This window comes from Rhyacophila brunnea, unplaced genomic scaffold (assembly GCF_057557595.1).
Source record: "Rhyacophila brunnea isolate RB1 unplaced genomic scaffold, BYU_Rbru_1.0 scaffold_18, whole genome shotgun sequence".
Taxonomy (NCBI): Eukaryota; Metazoa; Arthropoda; class Insecta; order Trichoptera; family Rhyacophilidae; genus Rhyacophila; species Rhyacophila brunnea.
In genome coordinates this window covers 2,481,432-2,507,546 of record NW_028232837.1, presented here as the reverse complement: position 1 = coordinate 2,507,546, position 26,115 = coordinate 2,481,432, and the positions used below count along the sequence as shown (strand labels likewise).

The 26,115-nt window shown below is 34.7% G+C and overlaps 1 protein-coding gene across 1 annotated transcript in view; it reads left to right on the top strand.

Moving 5' to 3' along the window:
* Window positions 1-24,967, top strand: part of Hsc70-2 (Heat shock protein 70 cognate 2) — a 32,517-nt gene extending 7,550 nt beyond the window's left edge. The window contains exons 3-8 of the mRNA XM_085945512.1: window positions 16,452-16,691; window positions 17,807-18,549; window positions 19,025-19,193; window positions 19,352-19,453; window positions 20,054-20,281; window positions 23,447-24,967. Of these exons, the coding sequence (XP_085801638.1) occupies window positions 16,452-16,691; window positions 17,807-18,549; window positions 19,025-19,193; window positions 19,352-19,453; window positions 20,054-20,281; window positions 23,447-23,695 (1,731 nt within the window). The 3' untranslated portion in view covers window positions 23,696-24,967. The remainder of the gene's footprint in view (window positions 1-16,451; window positions 16,692-17,806; window positions 18,550-19,024; window positions 19,194-19,351; window positions 19,454-20,053; window positions 20,282-23,446) is intronic.
* Window positions 24,968-26,115: the final 1,148 nt, after the last annotated feature.

The window sequence follows — 26,115 nt, the reverse complement described above, 5'->3', positions numbered from 1 at the left end:
CTTGCAACAAGGCAAGCAGCAAGGAAAAGCTTGCAACTGGAGGATAATACATGTTTACCCGTACATTTTCTTGTTATGGCCGCGAAAATACTTACTGTCAACAGTAAATCCATGCACGTGTAAACGGGGTATTACGTTTGAAAGTACAGCGCAATTATTGCCACAAGTAGTTTGAATCTATTATTATATTATTCTACCCATAAGTAGGTAAATGAAATAACCATAAATAAATAACATGACATTATTAAGTCTATGGTTGGAATTAATTTTTGTATGAAGATAACTAGCGTCACACTTTGGAGACATGATAAAGGTTCAGAAATATATGTACAAAAATAATATTTTAAATAAACTCAACACATTTTGTCATTTATATTTGTCTTGATGTATCTGTCTGTAACGCAGTGCAACGCAGTGCAACGCAGCATAGCACACAGACACACACGCACTATCTCCGTCTGCATTAAAAACATTAAAAACGGATTGAGCGCATCGACAAGAATGTTGACGAGTACCTACATAATAGTGTTAACTTGGTAATTCGACATGATAATTTATAAAAAAAAACGTTGTAATAAGTTTATCACTTGCAAGTGTCTTAAACCAAATGTTATATGTCAAGTATGGTGAATACCGTGTGATAAACTCGTATGTAGTAGTTTACCTCCATCTGACAAGCAGTCTTCGCCACTACATAAGCTAACCCCTACCAACTATTGAAATTCAATTATCACAACATTCGATGATTTTATCTGATTATCTACATGGCTAACCTCATATGGCATTGCATTTTATTTCATTTTTTAGATCGGGATTTAACGCAACAACTTTACTGTAATAATTAAAAATTATGATATCTAAAGGGATTATTATATTTGAAGGTCAATCATTAATTAGTGTCAATGGCGATTTTGACTTATATAATTTTCCAAACGTACGTCCTGCTGAATTCGATAATATGAATTCGGACGTGCAAGAGTACCTTCCACGCTCGGGGATACTTGGTCGACAGTGCAAAAACACTTCATGGAAATCGGAAAAGTATTTAGACAAGTCAGCAAAAACGCATCATACGTACTGCAGGACGACAATGCAATACATGTGTAATTACGGTGCGAGCTTATCTAAAAAGATTTAAATTGAGGGATGATGACTGTTGTCCATGTGACGGCAACACATCTCAAACTGTGTGGCATGTCATCAACGACTGCCCTATACTAGAAAGGGAGCGATGGACTCTCAGGACTCGATGTAGACAGCATAATCATGAAATTGACCTCTAAAAGCCTCACGAAGTACTATGCAATAGAACAACACAAGAACACTACACAAAATATTTAATCCTGGCCATAAAGAAAATTAAAGATATAAATGGAGGAACCTAATTAGCCCCACACCAATGCGACCAACCCACCTTGTACGAAAAAGCAAGGGCATGGTTATTAATATTTAAAAAAAAATTGTACTATTTATAGCGGATCTTAACAGCTATTGCTTGAAAGTATGTATTACAAACCAACAATAAATTAAAATCTGTACTTCAGACTCATTGCGTGATCTTTTTGTATATAAGATACACTGGCTCTCAGATACAGAAATAAAATTATAAAAATTTAAAAATTAAAAAAACTAATAATAATAATGCAATACCCCTGCACCAAAAACATAAACTTACTGCCTGTATTTCGCTGGTGATGTTCAAGTTCACCTCGTGTTATATTTTTCACCACAACCAGCACGTTTTTATAAGGGAAGAATTAAAATTTTACATAAGAGGGAGCAGAAGGTCGTAATTAATAATAACAACTAGGTAATTTATTAGAAAATAATAAATACAAATAATTTACTCATATCGTGACTGATATAGTTACTGGACACATAAGGAAAGTATTTTCTTAATTAGTGTACCTACTAAAAAGATATAAGCATGTCACATATGTAAAGAAGTAGAATTTGTATAAGCTACAACAAGATGTAGTTATGAACCATAAAATCAATATACACTTATTTATTATCTCTCAAGTGAGTTGCTAATAAAACACGTATTTTCAATATGTTTACGTGATTTTTGTCAGAAGTACCACCTGTTATTATTATTTTTTAAACTGCAGTCATGACGCACGGACGAAAAAAGCGGATAGATTTGTCTCTTACACAATAATAAAAATTTTACTCAGTTGGGCATTTACCGAGAAAATCTCAATCTCGAGATTCGGGATTTCCCGAAATGAAGAAATTTTGAATTCTCGAGATTCAGGATTTCCAGAAAAGAATTCTCGAGAATTCTCGAGATATCGGGAAATTTAAAAAAAAACCTGTAATAATCCTAAAATCAGTGTAAAGACAGACGAATTCCAAAAAAATATGATTTTTTTTTATTTATGTAAGAAGATAAACAAAATAGAAGTAGGAAAACAAAAATAATTGAAAACATTACTTATTAAAATGGAATTTCAAAAAACACGGACAATCGCGTACGCTTTTGAAACACAATATTCCCTGATGTTGCAAAAATTGCGCTCATTTTGAGTCAACGTTGTGTTAAATGCCCCGATCAGTCTTTGAACGTTTTGTGTTTTCTCTCCACTTTTTTCAAATAGAAAATCGTTTTTTCAATTAATATTTGATAATAAAGAAATGATAAAAATTGCTATTCTCGAGATTCGGGATTAAAAATCTCGAAAATTTCTCGAGAATTCCTGTCGGGAAATTCCCGAAACCCAACTCTACTTATGTTAATGTAGTGTTATTATGCAAGTTGAAAATTGGAGTGCCCTATTGCTATAATCTGTCCAATTACTATAGCACCCACCCTATGTTGGCTGAACTTTAAATAATTGGTTACTAAGCTTTTGAGTATGTTGCCATATAAAACGGATGTACATAATTAATCTTGCCATATTTGCATCTTTCAATCGATACAATGTGTGTCATGTCATGTCATATTATGTCGCCGAATATTAACTGACGTATGGGCTATTTTTCACGCCAATTAGTTGCAAGGTACTCGTACTATCACTACTATTCTATATAATATCTGAGCACACACTTGATTAAAACATATGGGATTGATTTCGCCATTTGACGTTGATAGACTATAATAATATTATGTCGATGTATTGTATTTTAATTTTTAATTCAATGACGTTAATTAATCATGAAAGACATAAAATAATAAATAGGTACTTTAAAATATTAATCATTTTAGTTTTTTATAATTAAATCGATTAAAACTATTATCTAATTGTACTATTCCATTTGAGTCGTTTTTCAGTCAGACGTCAGTGTGTATTTGCCTTTTGGTGAGTGTATGTCATAGTGCCTGAAGATGCCGAAAGGCGAAACCCAGGTCGCAAAAAACGACTCAAATCGAATAGTCTTCTTCTTCTTTCACCCTGTCACGTCCCAACATTGGGGCATAGGGCAAGCACAAGTTGGCGCCACTTCCCTCGGTCCATCGCCAACTCCTGTGCCTCCCGCCATGTCAGACCTGCAGCACGTAGGTCGCTTTTGTAGCATCGCTGCAGGGTGAGGGAGGGCCGGCCACGGCGACGGAACCCTTGAGGCTGTGCCACAAGGGTACGAAGTGCCGCACTCTTTGGCGGCATCCGGAATACATGTCCCAGCCACGTGAATCGTCTCTTCGTGATAACTTCAATCACCGAAGGCTGTTGTGTCTGCTCACGAACTCGGATATTTGTAACGCGGTCGTACCAATGTACCCCTAAGATTCTGCGGATACATCGATTCTCAAAGCTCAAAAGCCGTGACTCTTGAAGCTTAGTAAGATGCCATGTCTCACAGCCATACAGGAGCACAGATAGCACGCACGCGTTAAACAAACGACATTTGGTCCTCACAGAATACAGCCTTGACCTCCATGCGACTCCAAGTTGGTTGAACGCAGAGCCCGCCACACCCATGCGGATTCCAAGCTCACTAGAAATACCACCATCATCGGCAACCGTGGCACCCAAGTACTTGAATCCAGATTTGTCCAGATTCGAATAGTACAAAACTTAAATCCATTAGAATTTAAATTCAAATTCCAACAAGTACGTTCGGTCGATAGTATTAATATTAAAACTATTATCGTTTAAAACCTCGGTGTTTTTCTAATTGTAGGTAACTCTTGTCTAAAATTGATATACTTAGGTAATAATATAATCTTTAAGTCCCATAAAAAAATATTCATTATAATAAAATATGTGAATATAAATACAAAACTTTTTGGCTTCGATTGAAAAAGATAATAAAACTTTCCTTATTAGGATCTTTAATAAGCATTCAATCATAATATCATTTTGATCTTAAAATAAATCTAACCTACTTAGAGGCAATTATTATATTATTTTCTCGTTAGATAAGTAATAAATAATGCCTCAAAAATGATTTACTACGATATAGGTATGTAGGTATTTAGTATCTATGACCTATGTAATAATGGTTTGATGTAGGTATGTATGCTCAAAATTCAATTTAAAATTGAATAGCAGTATGGCTTGATTCGAGAAACCACTCCATAGTTTGATGGTAATGCGATCCACAGTACACTACAGATTAAGTTGTAAGGATATGTGGATTAAAATATTGAATTGTATTTAGTTTTTATGAATCGTATTCAGGTAGATAGAATTATAAACGTTAATACATTGAAGGCAATCACCATCAATGACAGACGGTTACATGTAAATTGTACGTATTACATTTTCACCGTATTACAGTTCGCCGTGAGCTTTCTTATCGGAAAGAGATGATCGTATACTATACGGTCTCCAATTTTATTAGATTCAATATGAACATTAATTCGATCTTCATAGACGATTTTGGCAAAATTCATGAATTCAAGAATGAAAACCTAACCTAACCTAATCTAACAAATAATCCAGTATATCGGCTATTTTCAAAATTGGTTTGCCGCTGGCTTCCTATAAACCGGCAAGAGCCGTGTTTTATTTAGTCATGAATTATATCTCAGTACTATATGACCCAAATAGGTTGGACGGTCTTATACGACCATATATTTCCGATATAACATTTCACGGTGAAATGTGATACGGCGAACTGCATACGCACATATTTCCGGACACGAAAGCAGACATACATCTGCGCGTAGCTAAACAAATTACCATTGTATATAAAAACTATATTAAAGTTATAGAAAATTATTTACAAATATACCTTATGTATTTATCACAGATTAAGTCAAATAAACAGATATTACGAAAAAAAATACCACGAAATTTATGCCAATTCCCAGTGCTACATGTCGTGGTGCTGGTATTTCATATTATATTACAATTATTAGTCATACAGCTCTGCCAGTCAATGCAACCGGTATACTTACTAAAAATGTTACCTCGCTTTCAATGCTCCGAAATTGTATTTATACGAATTTCCATGCATAACGATGTTCTCAGTGTGTTGTGGAATCTTGTTTTGATTAAGTCTCGTAATTTTTTACAACACAGACTATCTAAACTACAATCAATTTGATAGAAATGTTCACAGGTGTGAAAATGCATTGAATTTAAAACAAATGCCTTCGTAGTCCAGTGCGTAAGGCGCTGGTCTTTTATCACGGGGCCCCGAGCTTGGTTCGGTGAGGTCACAATAATATATTTCTCTTATATTACCTACTAAATACACTACTGTCATTTGACTACATGGCCTGTTGTAGTGTTAAATAAAAAGAAACAAATCGTCAGCTGAATGCAGAACTATTCCATCTCACATTTGAAATATTTTGCAGAAGAGTTTTTTTAAACAGCCTAGGTACTTCAGTTAGTTATTATTTATATAGACAAATGTATGCACCATTTTTTCATCAATAATCCTACTAAAATATGATGCATCCATTAGATAATAAATAATTTCAGTAAGTTGTTTAAAAAACTCTCTCCTCAAAAATTTCAAATGTAAGTTAGAATAGTTCTGCATGCAGCTGACGAAGTGTTTAATTTCTTTACGGACAGGTGTAGATATACTTATTGGAAATATAATTCATCTTTTGTGTTCATTCCATAAGTGAATTGGGGATGTAACTGCACGTAATAAATATCTTCCAAACAACCGTAATTCAGTCGTTGATCTGATAATATTTATTGTACAGCGAAATTCATGAAATTTGAATAGTGTGCCTTGACGAAAGGGTTCGAAGCACTGCCTGACAGAATTATTGTCTGTTCACTGATTATTTTCAGTTTTCCAGTAAGCCAGTTTAAGAACGTAATATTTAAATCATATTCATCTTTTCGCTAACCGTGACCGGTTGTATTTTGTGGTGGGTTTATCATACTTTAAACAAAATTGGCAACCGATCCAGTCATGTGCGTCTCTCAAATCGCAGCATCTCTACTTGTTATAATTTGTATTTACATTTTATAATATTCGTAATATGAAAATAACTTTAATGACTTCTACTGAATAGGTATACCTACCTACATATATGTACTTACTATTATTGTGGTTTTATAATATGCTGTATACAAATGCCATCGGTGATTTTACATCACAAGTTTACTCTGAGAAACTTTGTGTGTTCATACAACAATAAATTATATTAGTCATTATTACCAATTAGTTTTCATATCGATTAGACTTTAACTAGTGGGAGTCCTAAGAACTGTTTGTTTTTAAACACTAATTGATGATGATTCCACAACTTTTTAAGTGTGGTTGAAATTGATGGCCATTCATGCTCATAGCGGCAGCGGTTTTGATTTCTGATGAGGTCACAATATATGTACGTGATTTTCTCTTATTAAGTCTGGATATTTCACTTAATTACTAACAACGTTACTGTTTCACTACACTACCGTCATTACCTAATGGTCCTAATGGCTTGTTGCAGTGTTAAAACGAATGTATATACTTAAGACGATACATCAGTGAAACGGCAAATAATTTTCAACTATAGGCGTGACGAAATTTTGGATTCGCTGGCATTCGGAGAGAGGACGTCGAGCTGGGAACATGTCAATTTGTTTCGTGATGGCGACGGGGGTTATAATTCTTAGAAAATTCTAAAGATGACTAAAAACGTTACCCATCTACTTGAAAAAAAAAACATGTCAATGAATATATTATTATTGTTACTAATAGAACATGTTAAAGTGCCCACCACCACCCGTCATATATGCACAACCGTGGATATGCACGGCCGCTTTCTAAATAAACATAACATTAAATGGACGCATGTTGGATTTATATGACAAATTATATTTCGTTCGGCATGCGTCATTTGCACCCGCGACCCGCAATCCGCGCATCGCCTAGCCACGATCTTTTTAGACCATGCCTCAACCGAGGTATAGCATTAATATAATATAATTGTTTGTTAATAGATATTTAAAATAGAAAACATGATAAATAGTAGTACCTACGTTGGTGCATTGAAATACGGCGGCTATAAACAATACTTTAGACTGGACGTTTTGATGTGTTGTTATAATTTGTGATGTAACGTATGATTGTATTGTATTTATTTTTGAATTTATATTTCTAAATAATATGATAGTTATATTGTATAAAAAATACGAATGCATGATCCTTCATGGAAAGATATGACGACCCTGGTAAATAATAATTAATCTATGTAGGCAGACGGTTTTGCATTGTTTACTTAATGTACGATAACAAACAATATTGACATAATAATATTATTATAACTAAAAATTAGTGTTAAGAACAATAATTTTCATGAAATGTAGATTCCTAATAGAAATTGCATCGGCTCTGCAGGAGGATAAATCACGATTTTTAATATCTCCGTTGTTTTTCAGAACGTAATAATTATAAATTTGATTATTTCTTTTTTTTTAATTCAGGTATCAATGATATAAATAACCGGGTCCGGTTTTATCCGCTTAGCAAGGCTTTTTCAACAGCTATCAATAATTATTAAAAAAGCTTTTTTTATAAACCGTGAAAACGTGGCTTGATTAGCAGTATTGCAAAACTACGGAAAATACACAACATCCTAATAAATATTCTAACTCTATTTTGGCAAACATGTGAGTTATGAGATGACTACCTATTGATATTTATTATGAGAGTAGAATTGCATTATAATTTTTTGTTTTTATCAGGCAGTTAATTTATAGTATGTGTTATTTGTTTATAATTGATCAATGTGCATTTCAATAGAATAATCAGATGATTAGGGAATCCAATCCCGAGCGAAAATTCTGATCCCGGGATTTCGGGATTACAATTTGACAATCCCGGGATCCCGGGACAGGTCCCGGGATTGGCATTTTTTCCATTATTAATATAAAAATTTTATATTTACAAATAATAACATTGATAAAATCGGTCAAAAATAAATCTAGTATAATTTATACTATTTAAGACATTTATTGTTAATATTGTATAAGTTGAATATTGGAAATACATAAGTTTAATGGAGTAAATAATATTGTGATATAAATAATAATGTGAATTTAATATGAGATTGCTGTTTCTGATAGTAAAGAGTTAATGAATGGATTAGTGATATTTAAAATAGTAAAGCAAATAATCATGGTGTACTTATGGCCTTTCCGCTTCATAAATCTAATTAGTCAGCAAATATGAAACTGCCGTAAAACGTATGAGAGGTGGAAGTACTTTGTTAAAAGTGCGAACCATTGTTTTTTTCAATCTTTCTCATTTTTATTAATTTGTGTGAAAAAATAAAATGAATCGGCAACTTACACATGGGTATAAATCAAACTTCATTCAAACTCAGTTTATTTCTAATGTAGTGTAGTTCTAATGTAGTTGTTATTAAAAGTACTTTTTGTTATATTTTCGTTTTTATTTTATTTTCAATAAAAATCGATAAAAGAATCAATCCCGAAAGTTTCGGGATTATGTTTATCAATCCCGGCATTCATAGGTATCGAAAATAGCTCGGGATCCCGGGATTGGTATCCCAACAGATTACTATATTAGAGACAGCGTTAATTATTGATTTATTCATATCGCAGTAAAATCATCGATGTCAGATCGAGTCAGCGAGTCCAGCGAAACAGCAAACCAGTAAAACACGCGCTTCAGAAATATTTCAGAGTTATTTTCGCTAAGAATAACTACACGATAGTGTATTTTCCTAACCACTCCCTCGTCTCTCTCTCCTGGCCAGACTTCTTCTCCACGAGGAGAGAAATGACTCCTCTCCCAATCGCCTCCGGCCTGTCGTCTCGATTCACTGTATAACGGTCGAGCAAGAATTTTCCGTGGGCGATTTCACGTAAAAATGTAACACTGTGTAATGTACTCTCTGAAATCACGATAATACTATCGACACCCCTACGTATAAGGTCGGAACTGCAAAATGGTAACTTTTCAATAATACGATTTTAATATTTTTTATGACACCACAAACTTAATTTAAAAGCTGGAATCGTAATATTTTAGTTATGTCTATAAAATATTGATTCAAAAATTCGATACTTACCTAATCTTAAGTCAAGTAATCAAGTCAAAATAGCCAAAAACGCAGTTACGACCTTTTACGTAGGAGGTGTCGATATGAATGGTTGATAATAATATGTACCGACTACACCCACGATGGCCGCGCGGCTTAAGGCGATGTCTTTACATACCAGAGGCACCTAGCGGAAAAATACGAAGCTTGCAATTTGAGACATTTCAACTGTATTAATTAATAAATATGTATCAGAAAATATTAAAAAGAATAATATTTTTTATCTTAAGTTAAAGATAAACTTATAATAAATTGTAAAAAAATGTAATAAAATGTGAATTTGTTGAATCTGAAAATTTAGAAGCTTCCGAACTTTTTTGATTCATGCATGCAATCTTGCAACTTGCAGGATAATACATGTTTACGCGTGCATTTTCATGTTAAGGCCGCGATAATACGTACTGTCAGCAGTAAATCCATGCACGTGTAAACGGGGTATAAATCTGTACCGATTTAGGTTATGTATAATTGTCTCTAAAATTAGTTAGATAAATTGTCAAGGGAAGGGAATAAGATACAAGTCATAGGTTAAAAAAAATCTTCTACACAGAGGTTTTGTATTTTATGAAAGTGAAGCTGAATAAATGGTTACTAGAGCGAATAATTAAATTATATGAAAGCCATTATTAGCTAAGTAGTTTAATTCGTAGTAACATTCGTACAATGTGTATTTGCTACAGAGATACCGATATAAGTATTCTTTGAATAATTCAATATTGTTACAATTCGGCATCAATAATTGATGTTACAATTATTAGTCTACAGGTGTGAGAGATGCTGAACTGTTATTATTTATATGAACAATCACGTCCATGGGCCCCACATCGTGAAGCGGGCCCCCAAGCTAGGATCTTTGGTGGGCCCCCCTTTTCTTTTTTTTGACCATGTCCGATCCTAATAGGATCATATGGGCCTCCACAGAGTAGAGGTTTGTATTGACAGATTTTGTTTTTTACGAGAAATGGATGTCAGCTACTTGCTCAACCTATTAGGTCCATACTCTGACACACACAAATTGAAAAACAATATGTGTACTTGCCAGACCCAGGATTCGAACCTGGGATCCACGGCGTTATAGTCCAACGCTTAAGCCGCGCGGCCACCGTGGCCCCCCCTGCCTATCGCTAATTATAAAGGTAGTGTGACACTCTACAGTAGCGTTCCAAATGGTGTACGCGGTAAAATTAATGTGTATATTTAGTTTTTTATTGTATATTTTAATACATCCATTTGAATTATGGAGAAGTCGAGTATTGATACACAATTAAAATTGTATCGTACAACCACGTAATTTAAAACTAGTACATACTATCGAAGAAAAATAGCACGCAAGCTACTTTTTTTACTATTAAAGCAAATTTGTGATATGTATTTATCTCACGTATCTGGTCGACTCACCTCGTCGGGCCTCTCCTGAGCCCGCGCCCCCAGGCTAGAGCCCTGTCAGCCCCCCCTTGTGGGGGCCATGCTCACGTCAGAGTCAAGTTTGTTAATTAGCTATCAAATCGTCAACGGCTTTTTTTCAAAAAAAAATTCTAAATTTTCTTTCAATACCTAATAATATTATCTATCAATATTAGGCTTTCGAGACAATGCCTTATTGTATATAAAATGTAGGTATTAAGACGTCACTATTGTGTTCATAATTGAGATCATAAACGATCTACTGGATTTTCTCAAAAATTTATTTATCTAACTAAGCTTTTCCGAAGTTCGCAGCAGTCGGTGAAATGCGATATTCAATATTGTTCCTCGTTATAGCCGGAAAGCTCTTCGCAACGATATCAACACTGACGCCGTAAATTATTATCGCGTTGAGCAGTCTCTGTGATGGTTCCGATAATATTCTGCTTTATTTCCGTTCTCACCACTAGCCACTCACAAGAGACCGCATTGTTTACAAACCGATGTAATAATAACTCAGCGATTACTGCCATCCCTCTCGCACAACAATAGCAGTAATATATTATCGCATCTTATTGCTCCTGAAAGCTTTCCTCCATTCATAATGAAAAAGCTCATCTTGTGTTTTCGTGGTAATTATTCATAAACTTTCGGGCTGCGCGATCTGTCCTCCCTTTTATTAAGCCAACTTTCCCACACGTACGTACCTACATTTCATCTTTAATTATTTATGAAAGCTTTTTTCTGGTATTCGGATAAATAATGATAAAGCAGTGCTCTTTTCACGCGATGCAATAGTTTACTTGCTGGTGATTCGGGATAATCTATAAATTAATAATATGTTTAACACTAATTGATTGGTATTCACCACATAATATAAAATATTATTAAGTTTTTTTTATTATATGTACTGGGCCCAGAAAAAAAGTAACCTTAAGTGTAAGTAACAGAGCATTCTCCTCAATATGCGTTAGAGTAAGATAGAAGATATATGAATGCAGTAGTTAGGTTTTAGAACGTGAAGCCGGCAAAATATATTACTTTGGCGAATTGGCAAGAAAATTTTGTCTCAGCAAATAGTCTGGTACATCGTACAGTTCTTAAAGCTAATCAAATATCTACCTACAGAAACATAACGCAATATTAAGCTCAGTTCAATTGCAGCTAAACCTGGTTATATGACTGTCAGAAACTAGTTCCGGTTTAATTACCAAAAGTGGTTTAATTTTACTATATTTATTATTATTATTACTACTCTGATAATTGGACCACTGAGGATTCATAGATAAACCAGAAAAACAAAAACAAAAAAAAAATATTTTGGATAGGTAGATGATGCATCTGAAATTAATAGTGCCAAACCTTCGCCCCTGGGATCTTGTATAAATTTGGTAGCCGTACTGAGAAGCAACACGATGGTAGGTATAACGTTTCATAATTAAGCTGACAATAATAAAATCGAGGTTCTATAGTGCGAAAACATCTTCTTGGCTACGTGTTAAAACTGTGAACTAACATGCTCCTCCCATTTTTAACCGCACTTCCATCATAAACTACAAGCTCCTCCCATTTTATAAACAACAGCGTTAGCCAAGAAGATGTTTTCGCACAGTACTGTACGTTATACGCAAGATACACGGCTTCATTCTGTCGAATAATATGCGCTCTCTATGTCATTACTCTGAGGTCTACATGTCATCTTACATGCATCTTCCCAATGACATATTAAATGGACGACTCACTTCATACCCGGCGCGCACGAGAAATTGTGCATGAAAGTCATTCACAGATGTATAGGTAGATGTCACGTGACCATTGACGTATCCGTTTCCATTATGCGATACAAGCTTCGAGAATTTATAGTAATATAACCTTTATTGTAATGGCGTATTAGTGTCATGACTCATTGCGTTAGAAACAGATTCTCGGTTACTTACGACTTCTCGGAGATTAGACGCCAGTGAGCTCAGCGAATCACAGGCGACTGACTGTCCAATGGTTCCTGTCATTCAATTGCATTGAATAAACATTCATCAATATCTTAAAATGGCATTTTATAAATAATAAATAATACTAACACATGCAAAGTGATATCCCATCTTTTTTGGAGTGTTTAGTAGATTTTTTTACAATTTTTAACTAGGCACATTGGCATTTTGTAACACAATAATAACGGTGGAGTCGAAACCTGACAGTCAGGAATTTTGTATGGGCAGACCCAGCGGTGTCGCCAGACCGCTTGCAAGCAGAATGTTCATTTGAGCGTAGGATACCGATATTAAAATATGAATTTCGCCATCCGGCAGACCCGACACAAAGTGAGTGTCATTTTATTTTCTAGATGCTTCGTCCATATTAATGTCATTGCATCTTCCCCATAACTAAAGTGTTTTTTTACGACGTTGTCGGCGCGTAGTAGGTAAGTATATGAAATTCGAGTTCTGTGTTTGATCAATTTTACATTTTCGTTGGCTATCCGTCTGTACTGGTTGGGATCTATTAATTTTTATGTTCCCGCCCACAGAAAAGAAATTCCCGCCAATATCACTCGTAATTTTGCTCTCTTCATGATAACCCGTCACGGGACGGTTTGACGCTTCATAATGCTGTGTACCATGCGATTAGCCTATTTAGCACTGTAAAGGTTGATTTATTTTTTTATAATTTGTACCACAAACTTTGTGGACCTTTTAAATATGCTAAATTGTTTTTAATATTAATACTATCGACCGAAGGTACCTAGGTACTTGATGGGATTTGAATTTAAATTCTAATGGATTTAAGTTTTGTACTATTCCTGGTATGTATGTCTGCTTATTTGTGGATTTGTTATATATGTATATAATATATATTATTGAAAAAGTAGCATGTAAGAATATGTGTTTATAAGCTTTTAAAGACTGTTAGGTATTATTGACATATCTCATTAGTTAACTCCATTAAATTCCCAGTATTGACGATTTTACACCTCTTGAATGTAGTATTTATTGATTAGTATTTAATGATCAATTATTATGGTTTTGACGATGTATACGCCTATTGATTGTATTATTAGTGATAGGGGTTGTTTTACAAACACTTTCATAATGTTTTGGTTATATTTTTATTGTGATCCTTGACCTAATTGGTAGATGATAAAGTTTTTACCTACTTTATTGTATTAATTTATTATATAAGTTAGAATTAATTATAGATATTCGTTGTCAGTGTGTATTTACCTTTTGGTGAGTGCACATAGTGCCTGAAGATGCAGAAAGGCGAAACCCGGTCGCAAAAAAACGACTCAATTGGAATAGTGCAAAACTAAATCCATTAAAATTTAAATTGTTTCTATTTTAATATTTATATACTTACTTAAAATCTTTCTGTCTCTTCTTATCTAAACTTACTACCATTATATGTTATTATACTCTTCTTTCTAATAAACAAATAAATAAATAATCCAGAAGGTTTTAATATTTTACAGGATTATGTATTTAAATTGGAAAATGAATGGGAGTAATAATAATATCAACATACCTACACCTACCTATTATTGATTTGGCTCATCATAATTTATCTTTATTTTTGTGAGCTTTTGCGTCAATTTCGAGAGCTTTCGCATGGAAATTATTCGACCTAGCAGGAGTAGTCAACCTGGTCCAGCGTTTCAGCTTTCATGGTGGGCAGTAGGGGTTTTAAAAACATTTTTATTATGTTTTCATAAAATTCCACGTGACAAGTTTCGCAGCATCAGCCTCGATGATCTCATTAATAATTACATGTAATTTCATCAGACTTCATGCTTCTATGCATGCAAAGTATAAATAAAAGATAGATTTAACTACAGTAAGTTGTTTTATAAAGATTTATTCTACCAAACTTAGCGAAAGTCTGATATAAAGTGTTTGGTAAGTAATTATTATTATTAACTTGCTGTAACTGCTTTATAAATTTTATAAAGTAAAGTTTCTTCCCTACTTTATTAATCACCATTACTGTGGAACCGGTGGGCGGTTAGAAAATTTTACTACTAACAGAGATACAAAAGTGGGCGGTAGGTATAAAAAGGTTGACTACCCCTGAGCTAGAGTATCTAGACTAAGATAATATTTAAAACATTGTCGAAAGAATGTTTTGAATCGCGCTGAGAGGAAGTTGATAGGTATTATCGCCCACCCATCATTAAGTTATTTTCACACGTTGTAGAATAAAATTGTAGATGTATAGTTACTGTTAATTATTATGATTACGTTGTATTATATTTATTGAGGAAGTTCTCGTCCGATAAACTTTATTCGTATGATGAAAACTTATTGTGACGTGACAAAATCAGACGGAAAAGCGAACACCCGACATTAATAGCTTCATAATATTATTACCACTGTTATGTTTTCAGCAGAATATAAAAAAATATGTAGATTCCATTTATTCTGTTCTTCGTCATCGTAAAATATTATTTATTAAGGATGCGAAAAGCTGTTTTGAATCACTAAAAATCAGCGCGAAAATTACATTTTTTTTTCATAATTCACACGTGTATAAAATTAATAAGAGTTTAACATAATATACATCGAACATACATAATTTGTATAAGTACCTACATAACATCATAACACGTCAGAGAAATATTCGCGAAATAATAGCGATTCGCGCCCATGTGCTCTTGATAACTAAGCTATAAGTGTATAAGTAGATACCTAAATATTATAGAACTAATTTTTACTTGATATTTTTTATTACAATGTTTTATAAAATTAACGACAATTGCGCCACAAGCGAATTTATTACTATTCGACCAATTTATTATAATAATACTCCTTCAAATATTATTGCTTTATGACACAGTTAATTTTCTGGATATAGGTAACACTTTATCCATATTATGATAGGACACCACCGAACCGTTCCATTGAGTCTTCAAGAGAATGCTTTTCAGTATATTGTTATACAGCTGTGATGCATATGACTCACAATTAGGATTATTATTACTTAGGTACCTGTTTATATATATTTTGTGATAGATCCTCAAATTGCGGCCAAGGCGATATCTCTACCTAGCGGAAAAATACAAAGCTTGCAATTTGAGACATTTTTTTGATAATTCATAATTATTTAAACAATATTCATTTCTCAAAAGTCTGTCAAAGATAAACTTACATTTTTTTTTAAATGTACTTAATAAAATGTGAATTTGTTAAAGGGTCCCATCTTATTATTATAATTAATTTTATGGTCAAATTTATTATTAAAATTTAGTTTATTAAGTTTTCTATATTGTAATGAAGAGATTTTTGACAAATACATAGTTTTAATATTTATTTTAAAAAACATCAATTTTTATGAAACTATAAATATTGGTATAACTTGAAATCCTTTTTATTTTCCTGGTCCCTGTCCATGGTCACCCTAAGATCACTCCATAGATATGACACATTGGCATATTTGGAATTTATTGATAGTTCCCAAAATCACCTTCAACTTTCAATAGTTTTCCGAAAGCTCTCATTTGGCATGGAAAAAACCCTTGTCATACAAGTCTAGAATAAAGTTTTCTAAATGGCAAATCAAATAAAAGTGAGTCATTATATTCCAGGTGGCGATGAACCCAAAGAACACAGTGTTCGACGCTAAGCGGCTGATCGGCAGGCGTTTTGACGACGAAAAGATCCAAGATGACATGAAGCATTGGCCATTCACCGTAGTCTCCGACGGAGGTAAGCCTAAACTGCAGGTCGAGTACAAGGGAGAGAAGAAGACCTTCGCTCCCGAAGAGATCAGCTCCATGGTGCTCACCAAGATGAGAGAGGTCGCCGAGACTTACCTTGGCGGAAAGGTGAGCAATCACAATCATTCGCAATTAAGTACTTACTCTTCGTAATATATAGGATCCACCACAGATATTGGTTATAGGTGAATCTGTTGCTTTTATTATTGTCCTGAACCACGCTCAAATACCTGCTGATCGGCGCATATCTGAGCCGCAAATCTCACAAGAAGTGGCGTGGCGTGGCTTGCATTTTTTGTTTTATAAAGTACAAAATTAGTAAACTCTCGTAAACCCCTCGCGACTTCCACGCTCAGCGACGTCGCTTGACAAAATGCCACATTTTTTATACAGTATTTTTTATCATCCTTTCATGCCTCCAATATATAAGAAACGTGTTGTATGGATACATTACTAACAAGATATATACCACTAAATCAAATTTAAATGCCATATCTACTTCAGTAGATAATATTGCGAGTCTACGGTTTCAGATAGGTAGGTAGGTACATTTAAAAATACACCTGACAACTTCCAAAACTCGCGAGTGACTGGCAAACATATTTGGATTAATTTTAAATTAAGTAAGTATGTACCTAGGTACCTATAATTCTAATATGATTCGCAAATCTACACGTGTCATTGCTGTTCACCAAGAACGTAACGTCCAAGGACAACGGAAGTAAACTAGACATAGCGAACCCGACAAAAAAATAAAGTCCTGTTAAAACTATTATACTGAGTAATTAATACATCTTGTTTCTAATCAGAGAGCTGATTTTTTTAATGGAAAGATAATTCCGTTACTACTAAGTTTAAGTAGCCATTTCTATATATACCTAATGATTCTCCTCAATTTGCCGCCCTTTGGGTAAGTGCCGCCCCCAAGCGACGCTCAATCTGTCTACCCCCACGGGACGTCACTGTCCACGCTTTTCGAATTAGTGACAATTTTAGTCCGTATGTTGTATATTATTCATTTTGCAGAAACTGTCAAAAGTCATTGGTAATTAATTAGATACCTACATGCATTCAATTTGTCTAAAGAAAAATACTAAAACCGAAATAAGTACCTGACTAACGTGTTAACTAATATAATTATGAGCATCTCTCGAAGCTCCATTTTCTATTCAGTCATTGATTGTGGGTATAATAAATTAGTACCTACATATTTTGAATTCCAGGTAACAGACGCTGTCATTACAGTCCCCGCCTACTTCAATGACTCGCAGCGTCAGGCCACCAAGGACGCTGGAGCCATCGCTGGCATGAATGTCCTCCGCATCATCAACGAGCCGACAGCCGCCGCGCTTGCTTACGGCCTCGATAAGAACCTCAAGGGAGACCAGAACATCCTCATCTTCGACTTGGGCGGTGGCACCTTTGATGTCTCCATCCTCTCCATCGATGAAGGATCACTCTTCCAGGTCAAGTCCACCGCCGGTGACACCCATTTGGGAGGCGAAGACTTCGACAACCGTCTTTTGACCCACTTCACTGAAGAATTTCTCCGCAAGCATAAAAAGGACATCAAAGGCAACGCGAGAGCTCTTCGTCGTCTGAGGACTGCGTGCGAAAGGGCAAAGAGGACTCTTTCTTCGAGCACTGAAGCCAGTCTTGAAATCGACGCTCTCCACGAAGGTATCGACTTCTACTCTAAAATCAGCAGAGCTCGTTTCGAAGAGTTGTGCATGGACATGTTCAGGTCCACGCTACTTCCAGTCGAGAGGGCTCTGACTGACGCCAAGATTGACAAGAAAGAAATCCACGAAGTTGTGTTGGTCGGCGGATCCACTCGCATCCCCAAAGTGCAAAAGATGCTGCAGGATTTCTTCGGAGGAAAGTCTCTCAATTTGTCCATCAACCCTGACGAGGCTGTCGCCTATGGAGCCGCGGTCCAGGCTGCTATTCTTACTGGAGATACAAGGTGAGTTTCGATCATAGTCGACATTAAATGGCGTCATTCTTTTAGTTTCATTAAGACTATACTTCAGCTGGGGCACGGTCTAAAACGATCGTGACTACGCGTCGCGAAGATTGTGCAAACAACACGTGCAGAACGAAACATAATTTGTCATAAAAATTCAACATGCGTCCATTTAATGCTAAGTTTATTGTTCTATTAGTAATAATAATAATATATTCATTGACATGTTTTCTTTTTCAAGTAAATGGGTAACGTTTTTTAGTCATCTTTACACGATTTAAGAATTAATTCCCCCGACGCCATCACAAAACAAATTAACGTGTTCACAGCTCGACTTTCACTCTTCGATTGGCAGCCAGTCCAAAATTTCATCGCACGCACGAAGTACGCTCTTAAGTTAAACTCGAAAATGACATGAATCAAATTCACATTTTTATTTCTTTTGATTACCTAATTGTTCTTGTTTTGTTTTCAGCTCCAAGATTCAAGATGTACTCTTGGTTGATGTGGCTCCTCTGTCTCTTGGTATCGAGACAGCCGGCGGAGTGATGACGAAACTGGTGGAGAGGAATTCCAGAATTCCTTGCAAGCAGCAGCAGACCTTCACCACTTATTCTGACAACCAACCCGCTGTCACCATTCAGGTAAAACATTATAGCAATCCGTCAGATCAGTCTTCAAAACACCACTATCATTTTGAAAATTCTCGACTATAAAAACTGTATTCACACTTTACCTAAAGTCACTGAAAGTTTATTATGTGTAAATTTTGAAGCTTTATGAAATGTTTTGTTTCTTCCAGGTATTTGAAGGAGAAAGGGCCATGACGAAGGATAACAATCTTCTAGGAACATTCAATCTTACTGGAATTCCTCCAGCACCACGTGGTGTTCCCAAAATTGAGGTCAGTATACCACAGTATCATTTCTTCATTATACATTTCAGCTTGCTAAGGTGAAAATATGAACACCACATGTCGTCTCTAGGAATATTTATCTCGCCAGCCTTTTTTCGTCTTCCCAGTTCATGTCAGCATCCTTATGCAGCTCTACAAAATAAATAGTGGCCTTTCGGGATGTTAAAATCTGCTGGGCTTGAAGAAAGGGCAGGCCAAATCCAACGTTGCACCTCCACTTTAAGATATTGGTGAAAGGCTGCATGAACCGTCCTCTGATATCCTCGTTTACAAAAAAGGCACTTCAAACTGAAATTATTACCTTCAGCAATTCATATATGGAAAACACCACAGATGGCTCCATTTGAAAGAATATTCAATACATTTGATCGAAGTGGAGTTTTGATAATAATAAGAACGTCTATTAGTTTTGAAGGGCAATTAGAGAGAGATTATTAGATTTTTTTTGATTGCTTTCATGATTTCCTGTGCGGATAATGCAATCACATCTGCCTACCATTATGGAAGGTTTATATATTATTTATCTACAACACATCAGTCTACTCTTCGCTTGTGTAATGCTAATAATGTAATCATTATCTTCTTCAGGTGACTTTCGACCTGGACGCGAACGGCATCCTCAATGTGTCGGCGAAGGACAACAGCACCGGCAAGCAGGAGCGCATCACCATCTCCAACGACAAGGGACGTCTCTCCAAAGATGACATTGACAAGATGTTGGCCGATGCCGAGAAGTACAAGCAGGAAGATGATAAGCAGAAGGAAAAGGTCACGGCCAGAAACCAGCTAGAAGGATATTTGTTCAGCGCTAAACAGGTAACTGCTTTCACAACATTGTCAACTCTGAAGCCAGATCAAATTTTTATGATAGTGATACCGCCTAAACCATGGCATCCTCAGAGGATTTAAGGCCATGTTGATTGCCAGGCTGATTCATGCAAACATGAACAGATCGACTGCGAGGCAAATTTCTAGCCCGTAAGCTTAGATGTATGAAAATTTATAGTCACCCTTTTGCAAGTTCTACAAAATTTAATGAAATCATTCTAGCCCTTAATGTATGTAAAATCCTGCATTTTCTTTATACCTACATTAATTCTAGAAGCAAGCAAAGTAAAACCTAGCGTCATTATAAATTTTATACTTATTCAATTTTAAACATACAAGCAAGCTGTAATTTAGTGCAGTAATGTTAATCCCAGCAAATGCAGTCCCTTTCAAAGCATGTACCTGGAAAAGGTCTGGTTGAATATTTCTGTGGTTAGCAAAAATTCTCAGAAATATGACACCCAATGTACCTACCAGCCAGGTACATAGGGTGTAAAGGCTGTCCTTTTGTCATTTTTCAGTGACAGAATTTGTAGGTAATATTTTTAATTCTTGCCTGAGTTAACCTACTCCAAAAAGGTTGATTCATTCGGTTTTTGGTCTCTACTCTCTGCAGACGTCGGCCGCGGCCGCTGGTGTCACCCGCCATTTTGTATTTAATTATTTTTTTGTTTTTAAATATTTTCTACGCTGTACTACTTCCCTGTAAATGTATTCCGACAAATAAACGCCCTGTTTTCGCCTATAATTCTGCGTTGTCAATCAACATAAGCATGTCCCCGAAAGAAGCCAGCAGACGATATCACCGTGACATTACATCATCCTCACGGGGAGTCCAGCGCTCTTACCTACCCCCCCCCCCCTTTCGGAGGTGACAATAGTTATTAAACAAAGTTATTACCACGTTTTTCTTAGCTCATATTCTTGTTTGTCTGGTAGTTGTCTATCCAGTACAAATCTTGCAATCGATTTTTAACTAACTTCCCGACTAGCTAGACATTTGAAACTTTTAGAATGTACCTATCAGAACACGATGCCAATGCATTCTTTTAATACTTTTAGCCATCTTTAAGTAGAATTGAATTCATTTTCAGTTAATTCTGTTTTGTATGGAAAATTATTTCAGAAGAATCGATAAAAAGTGAAAGACTATTATTGGTTGCTAAGGGGGTGGTCCTAGCAACTAAATTATTAATATATATACGTGCGTTACTATGGAAATCAAAATGAAATGTCAAAATGACATTTCAGTACCTATTCTATATTTATTTGTTTGTTTGTTTTTTATTTACTTCATAACAAAAGTTTGAGCATATTGAGCATAATAATTCAACAGAAAATTTTAAAATGTTGTATATAAAAAGTTCTTTTTATCTTGTAATTATTGTTGTTAACTGAGAAAGTATTTATTTAATAAAATTCCTTATTATTATATAAGTATATTATTTTAATTCCACAAATCAGTTTTTTTATAAATAGCATCCAAGTAAATTGTACATATGCATTTGATTGCAGACGGTATAGATTCAATTCAGGACATTAATTTGGTATTATCAGATATTTGATAGGTCGACTTGATACTTACAAGCATTTATTTACCAACCTAGTTTTGAATCATTCAGAATTATATATACATAATAAATAATATATAGATAGATAGGATTATATTTCTAATTTACTTACCTACCTATTTTCTTTTGTCTTTCTCTTGTATTTCGGCAGTTTTTCATTAATTTTTCTTTCATCAGTCATTCATTTCAGTATTCATTCATATGACGAGAAAGGATAGGGTATCATAATGATATAAATATTTAACCTACCAACTAAGAAGTTTACAAATCTTCATGATTAAAGTCCTAGCTGCCCAAAATCTTATATCTAGACCTATTTAGAGTGGTTCAATAGAATAAACTAGGGCTGTTACAAAAGTGACAACCAGTATTCACGTGCTTGAAGAAGGCATTCAAATATTTAAGTAATTTGCTTGGAAAGTTATAAGGATTTTATTCCCAGCATTTACATTTCATGAACTGTACTATATAAAGTATTTTTTTTTATGATTTTACCGAGGCTTTGACTGCGACTCGTTATCATATCGCCTCTTCTCATCTAGACGAAGATCCGCCGATCAGGTCCTCACTCCAATTCTGTTAAAGAACGTTACAATTTTGCCAAGCTTTTCCGTCTTACCCACTGCCAGGACACCTTTCAATTCGTCGACATTCTCAAAGATATCCGCAATTCGCAACTGTACTCTGTGACGTTCATATTTAGGGCATTGAACTGCTATATCTACAACGTCCTCCAAAACATCACATTCATCGCAGAGCTGTATGAGGACTTCTTCCCATGAGGACATCAAATCTTTTATCTATTGTGTGTCCAGTTCTTCGCCTCAGTATTAGCTTAAGCTCTTCTTCTCTTCTCTTCAAAGGATACTCTACAAACCAAGGCACCAAACGTGGGGATAGTAGAATGGATTTACTACATTTCCCCTTTTCTAGGGATGCCCTGTGGTGAAATCTATCCACATGCTGTCTATAAAGTAATAGTGTTGTTATTTTCATAGCAATATATCTCATTTGAATATCTCGGCCTTGCCATATTGTGTCATTTCACCCACTAATGAAGAAATATCAACGTTGACATGACCTCATTTACTGAATGTTGAAAATGAAAAATGAAGAATAACTTTACTTTGAAGTTAATTATCTGAACTTTATTACCCATGCACTTGGATCTCTTTAATCCTCAGCCCCTCAATTATTTGTCAATATTTATATGAGGCGCCCAGTATCAAAGTGGGCCAAAGGCGCTTTTCAGCGTTTTTTTTTACATTTTAAAGCCAAAACATTCTTTATATCGATATCTACCACTCTTATAATTTTCTAGCATCAAAAACGGCCAAACTGAATAGTCAGTATCAAAAGTGACCAAGAGCATATTTTAGATTTCAAATTGAGCTTTGTAAAGTTACACTTTCAGGAAAGATTATAGTATATTAAGAAAAATATAATACTTAAATATACATTCTCAAAAGTATAACTACAGTTTATCGCCCTTCCTGTAAAAACATCAAGGTACCTTTGGCCCACTTCGATACTGGGCGCCTCATGTGACAAAGCATTAATTCTCCAATAAATCTTTTCACAGGCGGTGGAGAGTGCAACGGGTGGCAAGATCACTGACCAGGAAAAGAACCAAGTGATCGAATCATGCCGCAAAGCACTGTCATGGCTGGATGCCAACAGCCTCGCCGACAAGGAGGAGTACGAGCACAAGCTGAAGGAGGTACAGGGAGAGTGCCAGCCCGTCATGATGAAGTTGCACGGTGGTGGAGGTGGCAACGGAGGCGCCGCGCCCGGAGGAAAGGGGGGACCCACCGTTGAGGAAGTCGATTAAACATTACATTGCGTTAGTTTGCCCGATGTATTGGAAAGTCTTTATGTTACTTACTTACTTATTTCACCCTTTCACTCTCCAGCATCAAAGCATAGAGTGAGCATGATCCGTGCAGCGTGTAGATCGCTCTTTTAGTACTGCAGAGTTAGATAGGGTCATTTTCAATATTGTGAATTGGAGTAGGTACTCTGATGGCATAATTAAATAGGCTCACCGTCAACTCTTCATCTGAATGTAGTAAAGACCAAAGCCATTCACAGAGTGACATGCATTGATGCATAACGCATAAGTTTGGCTTGGCAGGATCTGTGATTGACTGACTTTCTGTTGTATTCAAAGAATCCCAAAAGTCAGTGAATGATATGAGTGGTATCAACGTCTTCGCCGAATCTAAGGAGCAATTTCATGCCATTTCACTATCGTTGTAAACTCTGTTGTCTGTACTGCCAAACATAAAACATTCATCCGTCACTGCAAGACCTTCCCAGCTATCACATTTTCTATTATTTTACAAATTATTGATAATACCTAATAAATTGAAGGTGTATTTAAACAATTAATTAGCTAATTAGGGAAAGAATAATTAAGGATATCTCTATAATAATAGTATGACTCAATAAAGTTGTAAAAATGAATTCAAAACAGTTATATTTCACCACTTTGTAGTACAGTAATTGATTGTAGAAAGATAGCCATCTTTTATTTCACACAGAATACTGACTTTCCATTGCAAGGCATAATATCTAATCTAAAATAACTATTATTTCAATTAGGTACTTAAGTTTAAAACTTTTTTTACTGCCAGATGAGTGCTTGTTTTATTTATTAATATTTTTTGTAATTGTGAATGTTTTTATTTACTTAATCTTTTTAATAATTCGTTGAATACATAGTTTTTATATCTCTTTTTGTGCTTCATAATAAATATTTCGTTACCTTGTGGTTTTAATTACTATTTTCTACCATGCAGAGTTCTGCATTATCATTTTACTTAACTTTACTATTTTTTAATAGATGTCACTGCACGTTCAATCATTTTATTTTTCTATGTTATTTTAGTAAAATATTTTTGTTACAATACTGCAAAGTAAGTAAGTTATTAGAATTAAATATTATTTTAGTTTGTATACAAAAATACTGCTTCTCTCTGAATTGCCAAAATTGTCATTATTTTAATTTAGCTTTTTAATATGGTAATTATAATGTGTGTGTGTTTTATTTTTTATTTGACGTATTTATAAGCCCTGTAATTTTACAAAATAAAGAATTTTAAAAAAAAACAAGGAGTTGTGTTATTTTCCAATTCGCGTTGTGTAAAATGTGAAATAATAATTAGATACTTTTACCTATTCTAGTCATTTCGAAATAATTATTATAGAAAATCAACGGACATGCTAAGAATGTGAGGATAGTAGAAGTAGTATTAGTCTATGATCACCGCCATAAAATATACTTATCACCGCAATGCGACACTCAAGTAAATACCTAAATAGGAGACACTCCTGTAAAAGAAAATTGGGTTGTAGCATGTCATTTCGAGATAAAATTTATTTGCGGTTGACCGCTGGATATTGCACCCGAATTAGACGAAATTAGCTTTTATTGTTCATGTCGTAAAGATGTAGGTAAATCGTATACATAAGTATGTCGTGATATCACATTCCTACTGTTAACGAACGAAAGACATTTCAAAAATAGAACATTCATTTTAATTCTACCATTGTAATGTCTATTTATTTCCTTATTTATATTAATTAGCTTATTAATATGTAATTTCCAAAGCATTAATAAGTTCAAACGCAGCTTTGCAATAATAATACGTATTCTACTGTTACAAATTTACCGCCATTTAATTATAAATTTCATTTTTCTTCCGGCAACAAAGCGATGCATCTCTTTGGCAAGTGAAATGGCAATACAACAATATAATGAATGTCATGTATAGTCAACTGTCGTAACGTGAATTGCAAAAATGAGAAAAACTTCCATAATTATTATTGAAGTAAAAATCAGATTGCGTTGCGTAGACATGTTATCATTATAAATATCCATGTTTTGCCTAATTGACCAATAGGTGGGTATATATTATATAGCTGGTGATGTATTGTAATCTTGATGACATAAATACCTACTTACAGACCAACAAACTTATCTGAGCCACTGTCGAAAACTGCCCAATCAAAACTCGTAACTGAACAAAATGTGACATTCAAATGAAATTTTTAAAATGGCGTCCTATAGTATGGTAGTTCGTAGTTCCATTTCTGGCCATTCTACAAATAAGTTTGTAGGTCTGTAGGTACCTACGTTAACTATAAGTAGGTATTAAATAATTAACTATGTTAATAAACAATCTGAGATATGCTGTAAAACAAGAGAGTAATAATAGACATACGTTTGTGCTTTAATGGTTTAATATT